Below are 19,492 nucleotides of genomic sequence, written 5' to 3' on the forward strand. Positions count from 1 at the left end.
AGTACTTTCTTTCTTTCTTTCTCATCTCAGATTCACCAGCAGAGTATTCCAGGCAATCTTTTATTAGATGTGGAATAGGAAGGTGAAACAAAAACAAAGAAGAAAACGTCGAGAGAGACTTGTTCAAATTCTCAAGGTTATACAACAATTTTTCACCGTACAAGACACTTGAAGTTGAAGGAAGAAGGCAAAATAGTTTCCCCTACACAGGCAATATTGTCAGTTGTATACTTACCCTCTCAAATATAAACCCTGGTCCCGCAGCTTCACAAAAAGTAGTAAGGCATTTCATGGCCTGAGTACGAGTCTTGATGTCAGCAACTCTTTCACTAATACCTGTCGACAAGTCAAAAGTGTAGATAAAGGAAATTGCTAAAAGCAAGTAAGTTTAGGCCACAAGCAAACGAGGAAATAACAATTTTAGATGTCAAAACAGCCACATGCAAAACCATTGTTGACTACAAGCAAATAGGTGTAGGAAAAAGGAGAACAACTAGAAGAACAAGAATAGTCAAGCAAATTATTAATAGGAATAATACCAAAACAAACTATATTATCATGGTAGTAGTTGTACTAGAAATACAGACCTAAAAGGCAAAGCACAACACATTTTTTGGGAAACTTCAACGCGGTTGATGCTATGTGTGTAATAATATCAATAAGCTGCTGCTGGACCTGCTCATCAACATGATGCAGAAGATGAGCCAACTCATTCAAGCAAGCAGTACACCAATTAGAGCTTGTGCTTTCAATCTTTTACCTGAACATTTTTCTCATTCCAGCCAGGAACAACACAAAGTAAGCGGATCAAAACCTCAACTGATGGATTCAGGTCGTTGAGTGCTTCCACTTGCTCTTTGAAAGACACAATAGCTGCAACAAACATTTATGAAAATATAACTCCACATTTTAGTCAGAAGCAAAACTAAATTTGTAAGAGGCAGTCCATTTTGAGAATTACTTCAAAAATTGGTTAAAATGGACATAATTCACCACCAAAGATTAAATGTGCAGAACCAGAAGCATTATCTTGACCCACAAGAAACAAACAATAGAGAAAGGAGCTGAAAAGCACAAACATTCACCTAAAGTAACAAGAGTCTGATCGCGACAAATTGGATTGAAGTATAAGATTTCTCTCCATGGAAAAACACGAGGCTTTGTATGAATGAAAACATGCATTCTTAGCTAAGTTTTGTCCAAAACAACCAAAATGAATCATCAATGCAAATTCATAATTCAATGATAAAATATCATCCAACTTTGAACCAAGTAAGCTGATAACTAAAAGTCAACAAGTTAAGCAGCAATTTAAAGATGTAAACCTTCAAGTCGTTCTTTCCACACAGCACTTTTTAGCTGAGTAATCGTCTCTGCTTGTATAAGGGATCCTAATCTGTTCTCAATCTCTTCCAAACTCATTTCTGCTGGCTGTAAAAACAAGTGCATCATGTAACCGAACAAATGACATCCTGGAGTTTCCAACTATACCATCTAATCATGGCACAAAAGGTAGAGTGAAGAATAAACATGTTGAATTTTACCTCGATGTCTTCCTGTTCCACAGGCTTAGAAACTTTTGATTGCCCTCCATCACTTTTCTTGTTGGTACCAGCTTTGGCAGAGGAAGCTTTCTTTGTAGCAGCAGGCTGAACAATCAGAAGCATAGCACAAACAAAGGGAAAGTCCGGTCATCAATAGCCATGCAAGCATCAGTGGGCAAAACTATGTTTAGGACCAGTGCTCTGTGTTTTACTTTTTATGTTTGGAAGGAAATTTGCCAACAATGGCCAACACCAACAGGAAGTGGGATTGTTTAAAGATGTAACTTACAGCTACATTAGTAGGTTTCTTCCCACTAAGCATGCTAGCTGCTGATCTTCTAACAAATGATCCATCAGAGGCCTGCATCAAGAGAACATTAAAGCAAAAACCATTCAACATAAAGCTAATTCACGTCATACCTCATATAAGAACAGAAGATGCCTTCAGAAAATTACTGCAAAGGGATTTGATCATCAATGATCACAGAATGATAAACAGAAAATTGGGAGCTTTGATTTTTTGAGAAGAAAGCTTGTACCAAGTTGCCACACGAAAAGCTTGTAAATTACTGAACAATGTAAAAGGTTAAAAAGCCATTCTGCAAGAAGCCCAAATATGTGAAGACCTCAAGCTTTCTTCAGGACACAGTATTTGTAGAATGACAAGAAAAAGAGGTGTTGAAATTCCCTTTTTCAGTGAGAATGGGATAGAAAATTACTAGTCGCTAACAACATATATAGCAGGAGAAGTTTTCCAAGAATTCCTTGGGTCTCATATTAAAAAGTTGGTCTATGCATATAAAGGATGGCATAGTGATTTCTGTTTCCCTTACCAGCATTTAGTGGAGGGAAAACAACTTCAATTTCTTTAAAATAATGAATTTTCAGGGAAACATGACCTGCATGTGCAAACTCTTGGAGGAACCATTTGCTCCAGAAATAAACACTCTAATCCACCTTAAGTCCTTATACCAGAGGCCAAGCGTCTAAGCCAGGCTCTAAAATCACAACTGCTTAAGATGGGCACATGTTGGATGCAGTGGTATGCATAAGTTGCGGGCAGAATGAAGCAAACAATCAAGCTGTGGCCTAATTGTATATGCAAGGAGATTGTTGAACCAGAAAATAGATGTCAAAGAATTAACAATTTCTTCCCCATGCCAGATTAAACTATCTCCATTATTTCTTCATGAGATGGTTCTGTCAATTGGAGTCCAAGAAACAATGGAAACCTAATTTGGATAGAAATCCTACTGACCTCTGCATGAGCCATACCTCCACCAGAAGACTGAACTGCAGCTGAAATTATTGTAAAAGAAAAACATAATGAAATAAATAACACAGAACAGTATCAGATGAATCACCGAAAATGACAAAAATTCAATCAAAACCTGAGCTTGTTGATGTTGATGGATCCCCTGTCGAACCCCCAATCATTTCAGATAACTTCTTTTTCCTAACATCATCCAGTTTTTCCAGTGACTTCTCCAATGGTCTCATACCAACCATCTAAAGAAGTCAAAACAGTTAGATAGTCACATCAACAGGGGAACGTCGGAAAAACTTGGACAAATGGACAAACAAACATCCTCATAAAGAACACCTTAGCAATAGCTGCTAAAGCTGAGAAAGCTGCATCCCTCACTTCAGGTGTCCCATCATTAAGGCACTGCATAATTCGAAAAGGTTCAATATAGGGTTTGACAAGAAATTACAAATGCAAAATGATATAAACGACATGTTCAAAGAATTAAATAGACCAAAATAGCTGTTACAAAAGGAATAGCTGCAATTATATAAACAGAATTCCATTCCTGACTTCATAATTTGCATATATAGCTTCTCATTGCAGTCAAAAACCATGCGGATGGACATTTGCATATGTGAATTATAGCGATTATTTACCAATGAAATCTATTTGAACATGCACTTTTCCTTCACACTGGAGACAAATCAATATCAAATTGCACAAAAATGAAAACAGTTGACTAAAAAGAATTAAAGCTAATACAAAACTCTCGCATGTATGGCACACAAACTCCGGCATCTATTTACCAACCTCCATGCAAATCGGAACATATTCCTTGTGCACTTTAAGTATGGCTGCCTTGTTACTTGTCTCAATACAATATGTGACCCAGTTCAACGTCAATGATCTTACAAGAGGAACTTTATTTTTCACTGCTGTTTTAACATCTGCAAGAGAACAAGTTATTTCAGAAGATTGAAATTCTGCACCGCTTTGTATGCACGCTACCTTCAGCCAGGAATGTCTTTAGTGAGAAAAAAAATAGGCAGTACATCTCAGGTGATTCAAAGATAAAGTGGACTGCTATAGATTTTACAGCAAAGGACTAAAACTATCAGAATATATGTCTAGATTCATGAGAAACTGGAAAGTTATTCCTACAACACCTTACTGACTTTACATAGCATGAAATGCACCTGCAACAAAATTACAAGATATCATGTTCGTTACAACCAAGGAGAACATAATGATTGCAGAGATGCAAATTAGCGAGCGATTGTCATGAAATAACAGAAACCAAGATACTGATGTCCAACATGCAGCAAGACAACTACAAGAGACCAAATAGGTAAATAGAAAAAAAATGAGCAAAACAATATGACACATACCAGCTTATGTAGATACATAACAAGAACAAGAAATCTAAATGTAGCCAAAGACTGATTCAGCGGAAACTATCACTTGTAACAATACACAATAAAAATTGAAAACAGATATGAGTTACAAATCCTGCCTTCAATAATATCAGTGAGATTTAAACATCCTGACTTGTGCATTGCTTGAAGAGTTTGAGTCAGAGCGTCTGTCAAAGACTGTTTCTTCTCCTTCAGTTTTTCCTACAATAATCACAGATCAAAGCTCAATTAAGTCAATATCGAACTTAACACAAAGTAGCAAGTGCCACAGAAACTTGTCCAGGCTTTATGGCAGCGCAGCTACACGATGCAGCAGGCCAACAAAAGAACTTACCAAACACTAGTAGCTAAGGTATATTAAAAAGTTTGATTTTTTCTGGGACATCAAATCCTAGATCTTAAATGAACTAAGTACAGAATCTGTAACTAAATGGAAGACTTAATGCCACATGGATCCATCAAAACCCAAAAGGCTAAATCACCCTCATTACACATCTACGCTTTGCCAATCATTGTTGAGAAGTTATGAAACTTATCCTCCATATCCCACCTTCTCCCAGGCCCTTTTCGCATATATTTCTACTCAGCGGAACTCAGCAATGGTAGTAAGGTGCAAGAATACTTTCTAAAATATCCTTAGACCAAGTCTACTATTGCAGACCACTTTACAACAAATACATTCACAATAGTATACTAACCAGTAGAACAGGTAACAGAAAGCGAGAATTTCCTGAGAAATGGGTTCTCAGGCCCCTGGCAAGATTTCCCAGTGCTTGGATAGCTTCAACTGCAACAGCAATGTTCACATCTGTAATAAGCTGCAAAGTTCACAAGCATAATGTAATCACTGGACAGATCAATTGATTGCCGTTCCCAAAGTTGAGGTGACAAAGGAAGATCAAATGCAAAAGTGATGCATTAAACATCATGATACGAATAGAATAGAATTAAAAGTAATCATAGACCCATATGCTTCAATCCAGTCCTTGAGAAACACAAAGTAATCGGCAAAATTAAAAATTGGACCAGTCTAAATCCAAACAAAGGTCTTGTATGCTTTATGTTTGGACAAATCCGTTAAAAATTCACTTTCTTGGCAATTTATGGTCCATTTACTTCATAACACAGAGCAAAATGAATTTCAGTGAACTTTGCACATGGATTGCTCGATATATCAATATAATATCAGCGTATTTTATCTTAGGCTGCTATTTTTGCCCTAAAAAATCAGCTGAGTAAGAATTATACTTTATCTCCTCCAAATCCACATGCCTATACTCCTATCCCTGTGTTGCATATTTCTTTTCTCGCACTGTTGCAGCAACATATCCAAATTGTATGCAGTGCGACATTACGCATACCAGTCATCATCATCATAGTGTTTATCCTTTCAATCCACTGCCACCAGTATGCCTTAACAACAAATATTTGACTTATTCATTACAATTCATCTCTTAACCATCATTCATCCCCTTCATACCACATAAGAGTTGTCAAAACAACTCATAAAACACGATATTTGTTAACAATACACATTCTTTAATCCCAGAAACAATAACAGAATGGCAATGGAATAAAGAAAAACCTGCATGAAGCACCAACTCTTCTCTTCAAAAAAGTTTACCTATGAACTAATTTTACGACCAAGAACAAAGTGGCTCTAAGCAGTTTTCTTTATTGCCTAGATCTTACCACTAGACTTGAAGTAAACCAGGTTACTCGTATGCTTACACTATTATCTTGTCTCGAGACAACCCAGTGTCACCCATTTTATAAACTCACTCGACCAACACACTACTGAAAAAGAATTCTAACTGTTGTATTATCTTCTAGTTGAGTCACTTTGTCTGATTGCAACCAAAATGAATCAATGTGCAGAAATGAGAAGAATACTTTCATCTAATCTTGACCAGTAAAAGGCCCAGCCACCCAAACAAAGCAATATGACCCAAATACTCGAGTAAGTGACACAGCAACACCAAAACATATATTATAAACTAAAAAATACACAAGGCAAAACCAATGCAGACCTTTTTTAAGGTTCGACAAACTTCAGCAAAATCTCCAGGAGCAATCCTTTTAGTAGAGGCAAGTTTGGTTAATTCAGCAACGGCGTCTTTTCGCTCAGACCATTTTGTAGCTTTCTGAAATACAAATACAACAGAGACTACCATAAGCAAAACTCATTCCAATATAGTAACATCAGGAGGTCATGAGAACTCGTAAATATTGCAATACTATAAATGATTGACCAGAATGTTACTTACCACTCCTTCCCAAAATCCAGACTTCTCCAGAGGGGTCAAGATATCAACTGGATCAACAAGTTCATATTCATCTATCTCCTGAGGAACTGACATAGAACACATGTCAGACCAGGAAAGTACAATGAAAAAAGAACCAGGCTAAAAGAGTAGGTAACGAAATAGCATCATCATTGCTGATGGGGAGCTCGACAATTAGCTTAAGATGCCTGCACCAGAAACATTGCTGAATTAGAGACACAGTTCAGCCCAGTAAGAACATACCATCAGCTGCATTTTCTCCAGCAGGACCAGATGCCGTAACCTCAGAAACAGCTTCTATTTCTGGCTCCTTGTCCTGCTCAGACCTGACAAAGTGCAAATGAATAAGTAAATAAAGATTGTTAACACAGAAGTACTTGACGCTGAAAGCTGGATCTGACATATTATGGTAGGAATAGAATATCCAAATAAACTTGCATTTCTATCAGAAATCAAGCTTCTAAAATCCAGTCATTTAAAAAGATAACCAAATAGAATCAGAGTCCAGCAGTTGGGCATGCTTGTTGCATAATAAGGAAAGACATTGAAATTAAACACCTAATGTAGTCAGTGGAACATTATGCCATAGATGCAAGAAAACTCAGAAAGACCAAGAACATCAGAGTCCAACCCACAAATGGAGACTGAAGTACCAAAGGAATACACTTCCAACTCTCAGTCAAATCAATAAATCAAATATCCATTAGATAAAGACCACACGAACACAGGTTTATCTCACAAGCGAAAAAGTAACAAAGATCTCCTCTAAAATCAACATCAGATCCTAATTGTCATATATTGCTGATGGAAAAGAGAGGGAATCAATCACCTAATTTTGCGGGTTGGTTTTGCAGTTCCACTTACATTAGCAAGCTCCGCCTCCAACTCTTTTTTCTTAAGTACAACACAACATGGAAGAATAAGTAAAAGAGCGGTATAAGAAATAAAGATAAGTACCGACTTACCAAAAAAGTATCAGATAAGTAAGAGAGAGAGAGGGAGAGAAATTACAAATTTAAATTGGCATACCATTGTATCTCGCATCTTTTCAAACAATATAGATTTGACAGGGTCTTTTCCTATCCAACGACAAAGCTCTAGTGTCAGCCCTTTTGAAGAAGCACGAACATTCTGATCTTGATGATCAAAAAGCTCAGGTAGCATCTTCAGTATTCTTTTAGGCGGCACTATCTTTGAGCCAAATTCACTGATTCATTATCCACCCAAATGTCATTATAATGCAGAACGACAGGCAAATTGTTGGAGTCAATTATGGATAACAGCATTATTTGCACACCTTAATGCCTGAAACATGACATCTATTGCAGGGACAACCGCTTTGGCAACTTTATTTTTTATTGCTTTCTCCATAGCATCCTACAAAGTATAGATTGCTCATTCAATTAGGAGTATCAAAAAATGAATGCAACATTCGAAAGCAATGAATATGAGCAAAATATAGCATATAGATTTTGAAGTCAGTTTGACACGTATTAAAAGATTATTCAAGTAAGTCTTAGCAGTGAACAGAAGTGATTCAGACAAAATGAAAAGAACTGCATATAACCAGCCAAGAAAAGAAGGCCAACTTGCTTACATTTTTTATCCACTTTCCAAATATTTAGCTCATGAAACAAGTCATTCATGTCAGCAAGTAAGTACCACCAAAAGAAAAATAGCAAGCGTCTCATAAGACTAGCAGGTACAGAATCTTTTGGCAGATAAAAACCTAGTCTGGAAATCCATTTCGTCAAAGAGCAATAACTGGCATGTAGTTTCCTGACTCAATGTTCAAAACACCGGAGAAATTCAGCAGGTAAGCTCCAGCAGAATAAGAAATCAAATAGTAGAAGTTCTCCTCAACAAAATAACCATAAATTTGCAACTAAATTGCTTATAGGTGAATGGAGATCCTAGTTCTTGGATTACAACTAGTCATTGTTTTATCAACCGAGCCCAGATTTTAATGCCTTGTGGTGCATATCAATATTATCATATTCACTTCTCCCATGTAATGAGACTAACTTCGGCAGCTAATCTTGCTGAATGCCCCCTTGCAACAGCCAGCATATTATAGTACACATAAAATTATAGCATTATTAAACTAAAGTGTTAGTACGAATGTGTAGCATCTTGAATCGACACGTACCAGGAAAGCTTCAACAGCCTCCAGCTCTACCCATAGCATAAAGACCATCTGTGCCTTCTCTACTGTTTTAGGCCTTCCAGTCAGACATTTCGCCACTATTGCATCGCATACCTCTTTCGCATATCTAAACCCACGACAAAGCCAAAAATAAATAAGTGAATATTACGTTTGATAATTTCAAACTTTGCAATCACAATTAAATGACAAGGAATTAAGTGAACTTGACGGATAAAATCCAACCAAAAATAAGTTTCAACAATATACCTTCCAGCATCAGCATCTGCAGCCTTTAAATACGCAATGAGTGCATCCAAAGCCTTCTCCTGCACGGGGGCATTAGAATCCGCCACAGTCTTCCTGAAAAACGGACCTAACCAGAAATTCCAAGATTAAAAGAAAAAAAAATACTAGAATAATTCAAAAACGCCAGGATCCACGCACATTACACTTATCACATTCATCAGTTTCTTCGACAGACAGCTACACAACTATCAAGCATCACAAGAAATCAGATCTACCACAAAAATCAAACTAAATTCTCACCAAATTCACGGAGTCGCGGGTCCTTGGGATCCGAGATGGAGTCGCAAACGGCTGCCAAATCGATATTCGCATCATTCCTCACTTTCCAATTCTTGTGCGTCAATCGATCCTCCCATGGCAATTTCTTCGCCTCCTTCAATAACTTCTCATCCTCCGACATTTCCTATTTCGTTCGATAAATACCAACAACAAAAAAAAAAAAAAGTTGCTTCCAAATCTGGCGATGTGTATATATAAAACAAACGGGAATGAGACGACGACGCCGGAATGCTCTCGTCCTTCACCGCTTCGCCTGTGTATCCACTCAGCCGAGTGCCGGCGAGTCTGTATGGAGGGTTGAGTGTGGGGGGGTGGGGTGCGTACGATAAAATCTATATCTTTTTTCCTTTCGCTCATTCAAAAAAATAAAAGAAAACAAAAAACACGAAGGAGAGGAAAAGAGAGAGCTAATTTTATGTTTTACGTTTCGGGACAGGAAAGAAACTCTTTTATACAATCGCGTGAAAACAAACCCCCAACGGATAGTCTACGCGTGGAGGATCGGGCCAGTTATATGGCGGTTTAGTGTTAGGGTTCCGAAAAAGCGCGTGGTTGGGGTTGGCTTCATCTGTTGTGGTTGAGCGGTGTAATTTGAAGGGGACTGGAAAACAAACCCGGATAGTCTACGCGTGGAGGATCGGGCCAGTTATATGGCGGTTTAGTGTTAGGGTTCCGAAAAAGCGCGTGGTTGGGGTTGGCTTCATCTGTTGTGGTTGAGCGGTGTAATTTGAAGGGGACTGGAGCGGGGCCCACTGGAGGAGCGGAGAGAAGACAAAGTGCTTGTAAAATATTTGCAATTCAAATTTATACCAACGGGGTTAATTAAGTGTGGAGAGGGTATCTCCTGCGACACCCTCCACGCTATTGATTTTGCACCGCCGTCGATGGGTCGAGGTCATCACCAAGCTCAATCATTGGATTCAAGAATTTGATCCAACTGCTGTAAGGGGATACACGTGTACAGGGCGGATGAGGTGAGCGTACGGCGTCGTGATTACATTTACTCCGCCGGCACGTTGACTCCCCGTTAATTAAACGGCTATTTTTATTTCAAATCAACGACTATTTTAGTATCAGATCAAAAAAAATAAACGACTATTTACAAAATGTGAAGGACATTTAACTTTTACTTTTTTTACATGAAAAACATTTAATGATGATATTTGGTGTGTTTGCCGGAATTTTTTATTGGATTCCAATGTATTCGTTTTACTATATTTGGAGCATAAATGCATTTTAATATTTTTTGGTATTTAATATTGTTGTTTTTTTAATTTTTTTTGCTTAAAATTTATTGGGACAATGAATATGTATTATACTTTTTCAAATGAGCTGAATATACTTTGATTTCTCCGATAAAAGATCTAAAAGTCACAAAATCGTTAGGATTACATTGGGAATACACCAATTATAGTTCTATAATATTTTTAGGCCTGACTTAAATAATTATCATTAAACTCAAAAATGCTAAGATAAAAGTAGTTGTACCAGAAGCATGAAAAGATGGATATTCATAAATGAGTGATTTTTATGTGAACCATATTTTATGAAATTATCGATTCAGATACAATGAATTTACGAATATTAGGGTTTGGGCGGCCCTGAAAAAAATTATGCATATATTTTCTTAAATTGAGCTAAGAGTATAAGATTTGACACGATATCTAGAAAATAACTATATTATTGATGCAGATATCTCTAACTTTTGCCTTTTTAATCAAACCCCCTTGAAAAGTCGATAAATCTTTAGTACTGCTCTAAATTACTCTAGTTATTTAAGTACGTGTGTATATGAAAATATTATTAACGTGTGATTTTAGAATTAGGATTACTACTACATTAAAAATGACAACGTTTTTATTCTTTATTTTAGTTGGTCCCATGAAACATTTGATTTTCGTTATCACAATAGTTGGACAAGGACATTTATCCCCAAAATATGAATAAAACAAACTATAGCTATACCTAACTATGTTCCTTAGGCATTTTTATTTATGTCTTGTTGTTTATTAGATCTTATACTGCAATAAACTTAGAGGGTTGGATTAAATTATTTAAGACATATGTGAAGCAACTGCATTTCCCATTATCCTTATTGATACAAAATTTCGTGTTTATTAAAATAATTAATAAGATAAAAAAATATGAAGACGCAATATAATTTATTGATTTAGATGAAGAGGTGGAATAATATTTGTTGAAAGTTAATCTCCTGATTATTCGCTCAAATGTTGATCTAAGGGTTTAAAACTTGTTTTTGAATATGAATGTGTAATCTCTCTGAATTTATGGAGCAAACCGCATGTCAAATTGAAATTCAGTATCAGGGGCCGTAGTGTTTCATTGTTGTAGAGAGTTTTGGACTAGGCTCATTTGATTTGTTGTATTGTATGGAATGATTTGCGTGTAATGTTGTACTTTCTCTATTGTTGTATGGTAGAGACACTCATTTATAGGCATGAACATGCTTTCACTTGTAGTTTGAGCTTATTTCTATTGTGTTTGAATATTATGGACTTTGACTTGAATCGATTTCCTGAAGACTTGTACTTTGCATATGCTTTGGCCCACTTAATCAATAAAAAAAAATTATATTTATCTTAAATCAATTAATTAAAACACATAAGACCCAAATTTAATATGAGAACTTATGTGAATTTGTCGTTTTAAAAATATGAAAAGCCTAAATTTATTATAAATTTTAATTCTAAAAACTTAATTATTTATCAATTTATTTAAACTTTTAATTGATAATTTTATTCTAAAGTTTTGATGTTAGCAATCCTAAACGAATATTTACAACCTGACTACCTGAGCCTCAGAAATGAGATAATCAATGAATGAATGTAGTTTAGGAAACCCCACACAACATTTTCTCAATTAAGTTTGGGTCTTGGATTGGGCCATATATCTGAAAGGCCAACGGAAAGAACAAACTCTTGTGCCAATTTTTTCACACCAGTAGGCCCATGGACTAGTGTGTGGATAAATATATACACCATACGTTGTGGCACTTTGCTCCTGCGTGCATATAATAAATAAATCTTTAAGATGGAAATATATTATAAATAAGAGCAAAATATATAAATGACTATATTATATTAAATAAAAAAAGAAAAACTAATTTATTAGTTAAATATAATTTTAAAAGTTGAATAAGTTAGTTATCTTATTAGTTGAAGGGCATCATTAACTTTACAAATTAAAAATAAATTAAGACATTGTGTTAGTGTAAGATAATAAAAAATAAATTAAGATGTATTAAATACGCATTTTATAAATATATAGACTAATATTTATGAAATTCTACAAATGAAAATAAAAAATAAATAAAACCTGATGTTGTGTCTGTATTGCCAAGTCTCGATATTATTCTATTCAAAGTTCTATAGTCGATAACTTTTTGCTCTTCTAATTTGTTTTGTCCGTCAAATTCAAAATTCATAATCGCTCGTGATCTTTGATAAATCATCAACTCTTTTTTTTTTATCCTTAAGAATAATACTTCAATAAAATACCATGAAAATGGCTAAATTTGAATATTCAAAGCCAAACATTCAAAAATCAACTTAGAGCAGAATTTTCACATTGATTACCTGCCCTCCTATGTTAGATTTGCTCCCTTTGAGGAAAGTTCAGACTATCCACATGGATGTTATGCCAAAATGTAGATACATAACATGCCATATATATATATGAAATAATTAAATACTATGTAATGCACATATATATATATATATATATATTTATAGAATATACACTGAATCACATGCACAAAAATTAGTCCAATAATGTCTGAAACTATTCATTTAATTAAATTGACAATCCACATATCCAATCTCAATTATATATGGTAACATAAATGCACCAAAACTTACGTAGTCCACTTTTCTTTTGTAAGAGGGTAAATTATAATTGATTATTTTTAAAAAAAAATTATAAATACTTTTTAAAATTGTAAATGTCCCAATAAATACTTCATTTATAATAAACTGTTACAAATAAATAAAAAAAATTATAATTATAACAAATTAAAAAAAAATATATTGTGATTTACTGTGTGTAAGATCTGATGCTCCCAGTATTATCAATTATCATGTAAACCAATATATAAAGGTGAAGTTTTGGAACTTTAATTTTTCCTTTTTTCTTTTTCCGCAGTCGGAATTTGAAAATTAACTTTATTCCACGTCGTTATATCTGAGAATAATTCGAACCTAGCCATCACAAATAGACGTGGCTTTTATCTGAAAATATTCCCACGTTCAGGAGTCGGGATTTATTTATAATATATATTATATATTAATTTAATCTAAGTCCGATGCGTCAGTGTTTGTTTGTTGGGCTCTGTTATCAATAACATTTGAGTTTAGTGTCGGTGGAATTACTTATTCAAGTCTCATAATTTGTACAAGAACTAACATAAATTATTATTTTTAATTAATTACTTTAATTTGAAGCATCATTACTCATATTTATGTGTTTCCAAGCACGATACGAGATTTATGCTGTTCGATAGTCTGTGAATACTCTTTACAACCATCACATGACTTTCACCTGATCCTTGCCGTTAATTTTTTAACTGTGTCGAACTATTTTTTGAGACGAAAAAATTAATTTGTGGGTCTATTTTATTAACTATAGTATAGAAAATGACAAGTACCATATCTTATGAAACTGGAATGAGTTGAGTCAAAATTGTTAAGGTTATGGAAATTGAATTATTCAACGTGTTCATAGACAATAATGGAATTATTATTATTATTATAATTATGTTTAAACTTTATAGCAAGCGAATAATAATATATCAATTTGGGCATATAGAAAAGTAATGTTATGGGTTGAATGTGCTGTAGAGTGGCCGCCTCTCTTTTGAAATAGGGTTGGATTGGTTGGGGCTGGGTTGGGGGGGGGGGGGGGCGGCTATTATTGTTTTTTGGGGGGGGGGGGGCTGCTAATTAATTGCTTTATCCTTTGAAGGATAAGATTAGGGTTTTCCACACGTCTTAATTTATTACCATTTGAATGATTTTTTTTTTTCCATTGATAGTTGAATGAAAAGTTGGTCCAGTTCTGGTGCAATCTCAGTTTTTGAACTTGACTTCCATTAAGAATTAATATATATAATATAAATCTCAATACGATATATTTCTAAAATTTGTATTATGCTTATATATATATATATGTATCATGGTGATAATGAATTCATTTTAAATGTAGGGTTTGAACAATTATGATTAGTTATTCAATTTCAGTGTACCTTAGTGAACAATTTGGTCTGAGTTTGAATAAATTATGGGCATTGATTATAATCATATGTACCAAATGATGAAAAGTCAATATTTCTATTAAAAACGAAACATTTTGCAAGTCTATAAAATGGGGTATAATTTAGATCAAGTATCATATATTATTAATTATTAATTCAAGATTTATATTAATATTTATTGCTTAGGATGTAAGGAAATATACCAACTAAATTTTGATTTTTCTTAAAAAATCAATTTGTTCTAGTAGCTTAGCTAGAGTAAAAGTAAACCCAATAGAAGGATCCATTATTAATTCTGGAAACTGGAAAGTACGTACTTACATGCATTTGATGCTTACCATTTTTTTTCTACTTGTACATAAGTTTTACTCAAATAATCAAATATATCAAGTTGAAATTAATATATTTAAAACTTTTATATTTTCTCTTAATTTAGACTTCAAATCCTTGTAAAACTAATACCTTTTCTTTTTATGAATACTTGTGGATCAATTTGGACTGATGAAATGGAGTCGTTAATTCACTTGCCAAATAAAACCAAAGGGAAAGTCATTTAAAATACGAAACCCGACTTTTAAGACTCGCTGTTCTGTGTATTTAAAATCTATTTATCCCACGTCAACCTCCAAAGAATAGTCTATTACTCTAAATCCCAACTTCTGCCTATAAATACTAATCCCTTTCATTCTCCAAAATCATACTATCAACCTATAGCCAAGAACATGGCTTCTTCCATTGTCCCACGGCCTGCCACCACCCTCTCCCCCGCCCGCACCACCACCACCTCCTCCACTCCCAAACCAAGGCATTTTCCGACTATCCGAAAACAGAATCGCTGCCCCAAGGTATCATGCAAATCCCCAGACAATGATCAAGAATCTGCAGCACCTGGCAAGTTTGACAGGAGAAATGTACTGATTGGGCTTGGAGGCCTGTACGGAGCCACCACTCTCGCCGCCTCTCCGTTCTCTTTTGCGGCCCCTATCTCCGCTCCCGACATCACAAAATGCGGCCCTGCGGACTTGCCTCCCGGTGCAGCTCCGACAAACTGCTGCCCCCCTCCGACGGCGAAAATTATTGATTTCAAGTTCCCTCCGCCTTCCACCACCATGCGTGTCCGCCCCGCCGCTCATTTAGCTGACGAAGCCTACATAGCCAAATTCAACAAAGCAGTTGAGCTGATGCGGGCTTTACCTGAAGACGATCCCCGCAGTTTCAAGCAGCAGGCTAGTGTCCATTGTGCTTACTGCGACGGCGCGTATGATCAAGTCGGGTTCCCGAATCTCGAGCTTCAGGTCCACAACTCTTGGCTGTTTTTCCCATTCCACAGATATTACCTGTACTTCTTCGAAAGAATCTTGGGAAAGTTAATCGACGACCCCACTTTCGCCATGCCGTTCTGGAACTGGGATTCTCCTGGAGGAATGAGAATCCCAGCAATGTACGCGAATCCCAACTCTCCGTTGTATGACAGCCTTCGTGACCAGAGACATCAGCCGCCGACGGTGCTCGACTTGAACTATAGCGGCACTGATCCCACCATTAGTGCTGATCAACAGACGAGGAGAAACCTGACAGTCATGTACAGGCAAATGGTCTCCAACTCCAGAACTGCTCGGCTTTTCTTCGGCAGCCCGTACCGGCGAGGCGACGACCCGAATCCTGGAAGCGGATCTATTGAGAACATTCCTCACGGTCCTGTCCACGTGTGGACCGGTGACCGGAACCAACCCAATTTCGAGAACATGGGTAATTTCTACTCAGCGGGTAGAGACCCGATCTTCTACGCTCACCATTCGAATATTGACAGACTGTGGAGCATCTGGAAAACCCTAGGTGGAAGGCGTCAGGACATAACAGATCGTGATTTCCTTGATGCATCTTTCGTTTTCTACGACGAAAACGCGCAAATGGTTCGGGTCAAGGTCCGGGACTGTTTGGATCATACCAAACTCGGGTACGTTTATCAAGATGTGGAAATCCCGTGGTTGGACTCTCGCCCAACCCCAAGAGTTTCTTCTGTCCTGAGGAAGCTGAAGAAGCTCGGCAAAGCAAACGCTGCCGACACCCACAGCCCGAAAGACGTCTTCCCGGCTACACTTGACAAGGTTCTGAAGGTAATGGTAAAGAGGCCGAAGAAGAAGAGAAGCAAGAAGGAAAAGGATGAGCTGGAAGAGATTCTGGTCATAGAAGGCATTGAGCTGGACAGAGATGTTTACGCCAAGTTCGATGTTTACATCAACGACGAAGATGATGAGATCACCACGCCTGAGAACACTGAGTTCGCCGGCAGTTTCGTGAACGTGCCGCATAAGCATAAGCATGGGAAGAAGATCAAGACTCAGTTGAGGCTGTCCATTACTGAGATTATGGAGGATTTAGACGCTGACGATGATGATCATGTGTTGGTGACTTTGGTTCCGACGAACGCCGGCGACGCGGTGACCGTCCATGGTATCAAGATTGAGCTTGATGACTGATCATCGATCTGAATCATCATTTTCATTATTGATTTTAAATTTCCTGGACTCAATCATGGCTTTTTCGATCCTTTGAACTGCGATCCACGTTGTAGTGAACCATTTGGTGTCCATTTGTGAAAGAATAATGTTGTAATAATCCATGCGGATACTATCATATCCCTTGTTTTTTTGGATTAATTTAAGTACAAATTTGTGAGTTATTAATCAGGCCATTTGCTAACTTGTTCGACCACTTCTTCCCCATATTCCATAATCAATGATATTCTATTTTTTATTTTATTAGAGCGAAAACTTTTAAGAATGTGACTTTAGAAACGTCCAATTTGACAGCTACAAAAAAGCTTAGAAGATAATGATCTGAATTGCATGTGGACTAATTAGATAAGTAATTTTGTAATAATCAATGTTGATCCACTATCTAGATTTATAATGATGTCCCAGAAATGACGAGGTGGGTTGCACGTTGGTCGGCTTTACTTCAGATTAGGTTAATATAAACTATGGGAAAAAGGTAATTAAATCTACCTGCTCTCTCTTTTAATTAGATAATTTTCCTTCAGACAACTTTAATTTATCTGTCGTTCACGTGGTCGAGTTGCTAAAAGAGTTGAAAGATTAGAACAGTAGTTGCGTGGAACTGTGGTATTGGGTTCTCAGCCCTCTTCCCAATAGGCACTTAAATTTGCTATGATTTAGGGTTTGCTGGATATTCTTGTTTATGAAATAATTGTATTTATTAGGTCATTAATTATTTTTTAAAAATTATATATTTATAATTAAATCACTAGCTTTAATCGACGAAATTTAATTGCACTGATCAGCTATCCTTGGTTTAGTTGTTTCATTTATTATTTGTTAACTTTCCTGTTGGGCAAAATTATACTTTTCATTGTATGGAACAAAAAGGGTTTTAGCATTTTTATTGTTTTGTTTTACGAGATTTTCATAATGATTTTAAAATTAAAAAATCTCGATACATTATTTATATAAAGTGAGAATTAAACGTATCTCATTTTCTCAATTTTGGAATCATTTTAAACATCTCGAAAGGCATATGACTAAAGCTGTTGAGTTTTTTCTATTTATTTAAATTTTGAAACTACTTTGCAAATTCATAAAGTACAAGACTAAATGTGTCAATTTTTTAATTCAAAATTATTTCAAAGTTTTTGTGAATCCAGCCTTAGTTTGTGTTTTCATTTTCAGTTTTCAAAAAAAATTTTGTATAGATTTTTATTTAAAAATAGAATAGATTCAGATTAATTAATGATATTATACTTTATATTAAACTATGGTGCTAAATCATTAGAATTCCAATAAAAGACATAAATGTAAGTATATTTTCACTTTAATTACGGTTTCAAAAACTAAAAATTAAAACTAAAAATACAAACAAGCAATTATAGGTGATTAAAAATGTAATTTTGCCGTGCAATCAAAATAGAGGAACAGTGATACCAAAACTTTGATAAAACATGGTATTGGGATTCCGTGTTCTGCCATTCTTTTGACTTTCCCCCCACTAAGTTTCCAAGATTTGGCAGATTTTATGTGCCGTGGCTTCCTTATTATTTCATCGTATTTTTTTGACTAATGAATTTTTTGTCAAGAGACTTGAATTTATATATATATATATATATATATATATATTGATCCTTCGTATTTTTTTGACTAATGAATTTTTTGTCAAGAGACTTGAATTTATATATATATATATATATATATATATTGATCCTGATTTAGAACATCTTAATTATGATCGATATATAGTAGAAAAGAACGAAATTGGCTGTTTTGTATATATATTCCCTCCCGTTCTCTTATTATATACCGCAACTCCTTTTTAATTTTGGGTTAAATATAATTTACTTCTGTATTATGTGAAATAAGCAAATACTTTCTGTGAATAAATTATTAGTAAATTATCATCTGTTATTTTAAAAAATTATACAAATTCATTGACAGGGGGTAATTTTCTTCTTTTTTGAAAATACATGGAATAATTTGCTATTTTATTTTTTATCGGAGGATTTTTTGCTCATTTCTCAGATCACATGAGGATAAATTGTATTTTTTCTTTTGTCATTTTTAATAACATCAATTGATTATAGGATTGAAGCCTCAACATTGTTATTCATGAGTCGTAATTAATTCAGAGATATATACATATTTGATCAACCAACTTGTAGTGCTTGGTATCCAGAAATTGAAGCTTCGCCATTGAAATTAAAATTATTTTTTGTTAAATTTTGTGCGTACAATTAAAAAAAAAAAATACAAGCAGTCCATGTGATATTATAAATGAGCAAGTCACCCCTCGATAAAAATTAAAATAATAATTTACCTTTTTGTATTTTTTTAAAACGCAACCATTTATCCCATGTGCTTTCTAAAATAATGCAATTTACGGGTAAATTGCAATCTACCTACCCATGTTATGAAAAATTGGCAAACAACTCTCTTATGAAAAATAAAATAGTAATTTATCTCCCTATATTTTTTAAAATGTAATAATT

General features: G+C 35.2%; 2 protein-coding genes across 3 annotated transcripts in view; one reads left to right on the forward strand and one right to left on the reverse strand.

The window, feature by feature from the left end:
* LOC105175507 (protein MOR1) overlaps nucleotides 1-9,607 on the reverse strand; it is a 19,382-nt gene extending 9,775 nt beyond the window's left edge. Inside the window, exons 1-21 of one of the 2 annotated variants that reach the window (XM_011097959.2) lie at nucleotides 9,186-9,607; nucleotides 8,907-9,012; nucleotides 8,643-8,766; nucleotides 7,791-7,870; nucleotides 7,523-7,700; nucleotides 7,323-7,387; nucleotides 6,737-6,819; nucleotides 6,476-6,561; nucleotides 6,239-6,352; nucleotides 4,907-5,026; nucleotides 4,307-4,409; nucleotides 3,604-3,740; nucleotides 3,148-3,213; nucleotides 2,936-3,053; nucleotides 2,803-2,843; nucleotides 1,834-1,905; nucleotides 1,545-1,649; nucleotides 1,326-1,431; nucleotides 761-873; nucleotides 588-675; nucleotides 236-336 (exon numbers count right to left, since the gene is read on the reverse strand). In XM_011097959.2, coding sequence (XP_011096261.1) covers nucleotides 236-336; nucleotides 588-675; nucleotides 761-873; nucleotides 1,326-1,431; nucleotides 1,545-1,649; nucleotides 1,834-1,905; nucleotides 2,803-2,843; nucleotides 2,936-3,053; nucleotides 3,148-3,213; nucleotides 3,604-3,740; nucleotides 4,307-4,409; nucleotides 4,907-5,026; nucleotides 6,239-6,352; nucleotides 6,476-6,561; nucleotides 6,737-6,819; nucleotides 7,323-7,387; nucleotides 7,523-7,700; nucleotides 7,791-7,870; nucleotides 8,643-8,766; nucleotides 8,907-9,012; nucleotides 9,186-9,345 — 2,166 coding nt within the window. In that variant the 5' untranslated portion in view covers nucleotides 9,346-9,607. The remainder of the gene's footprint in view (nucleotides 1-235; nucleotides 337-587; nucleotides 676-760; nucleotides 874-1,325; nucleotides 1,432-1,544; nucleotides 1,650-1,833; nucleotides 1,906-2,802; nucleotides 2,844-2,935; nucleotides 3,054-3,147; nucleotides 3,214-3,603; nucleotides 3,741-4,306; nucleotides 4,410-4,906; nucleotides 5,027-6,238; nucleotides 6,353-6,475; nucleotides 6,562-6,736; nucleotides 6,820-7,322; nucleotides 7,388-7,522; nucleotides 7,701-7,790; nucleotides 7,871-8,642; nucleotides 8,767-8,906; nucleotides 9,013-9,185) is intronic. The other variant, XM_011097958.2, reaches the window with a different exon arrangement.
* Nucleotides 15,185-17,176, forward strand: LOC105175637 (aureusidin synthase). The gene has a single exon (XM_011098139.2). The coding sequence runs from the start codon at nucleotides 15,216-15,218 to the stop codon at nucleotides 16,971-16,973; it is 1,758 nt and encodes a 585-aa protein (XP_011096441.1). The 5' UTR covers nucleotides 15,185-15,215; the 3' UTR covers nucleotides 16,974-17,176.

The sequence above is a fragment of the Sesamum indicum genome, linkage group LG12 (genome assembly GCF_000512975.1).
Source record: "Sesamum indicum cultivar Zhongzhi No. 13 linkage group LG12, S_indicum_v1.0, whole genome shotgun sequence".
NCBI classification, from domain to species: domain Eukaryota; kingdom Viridiplantae; phylum Streptophyta; class Magnoliopsida; order Lamiales; family Pedaliaceae; genus Sesamum; species Sesamum indicum.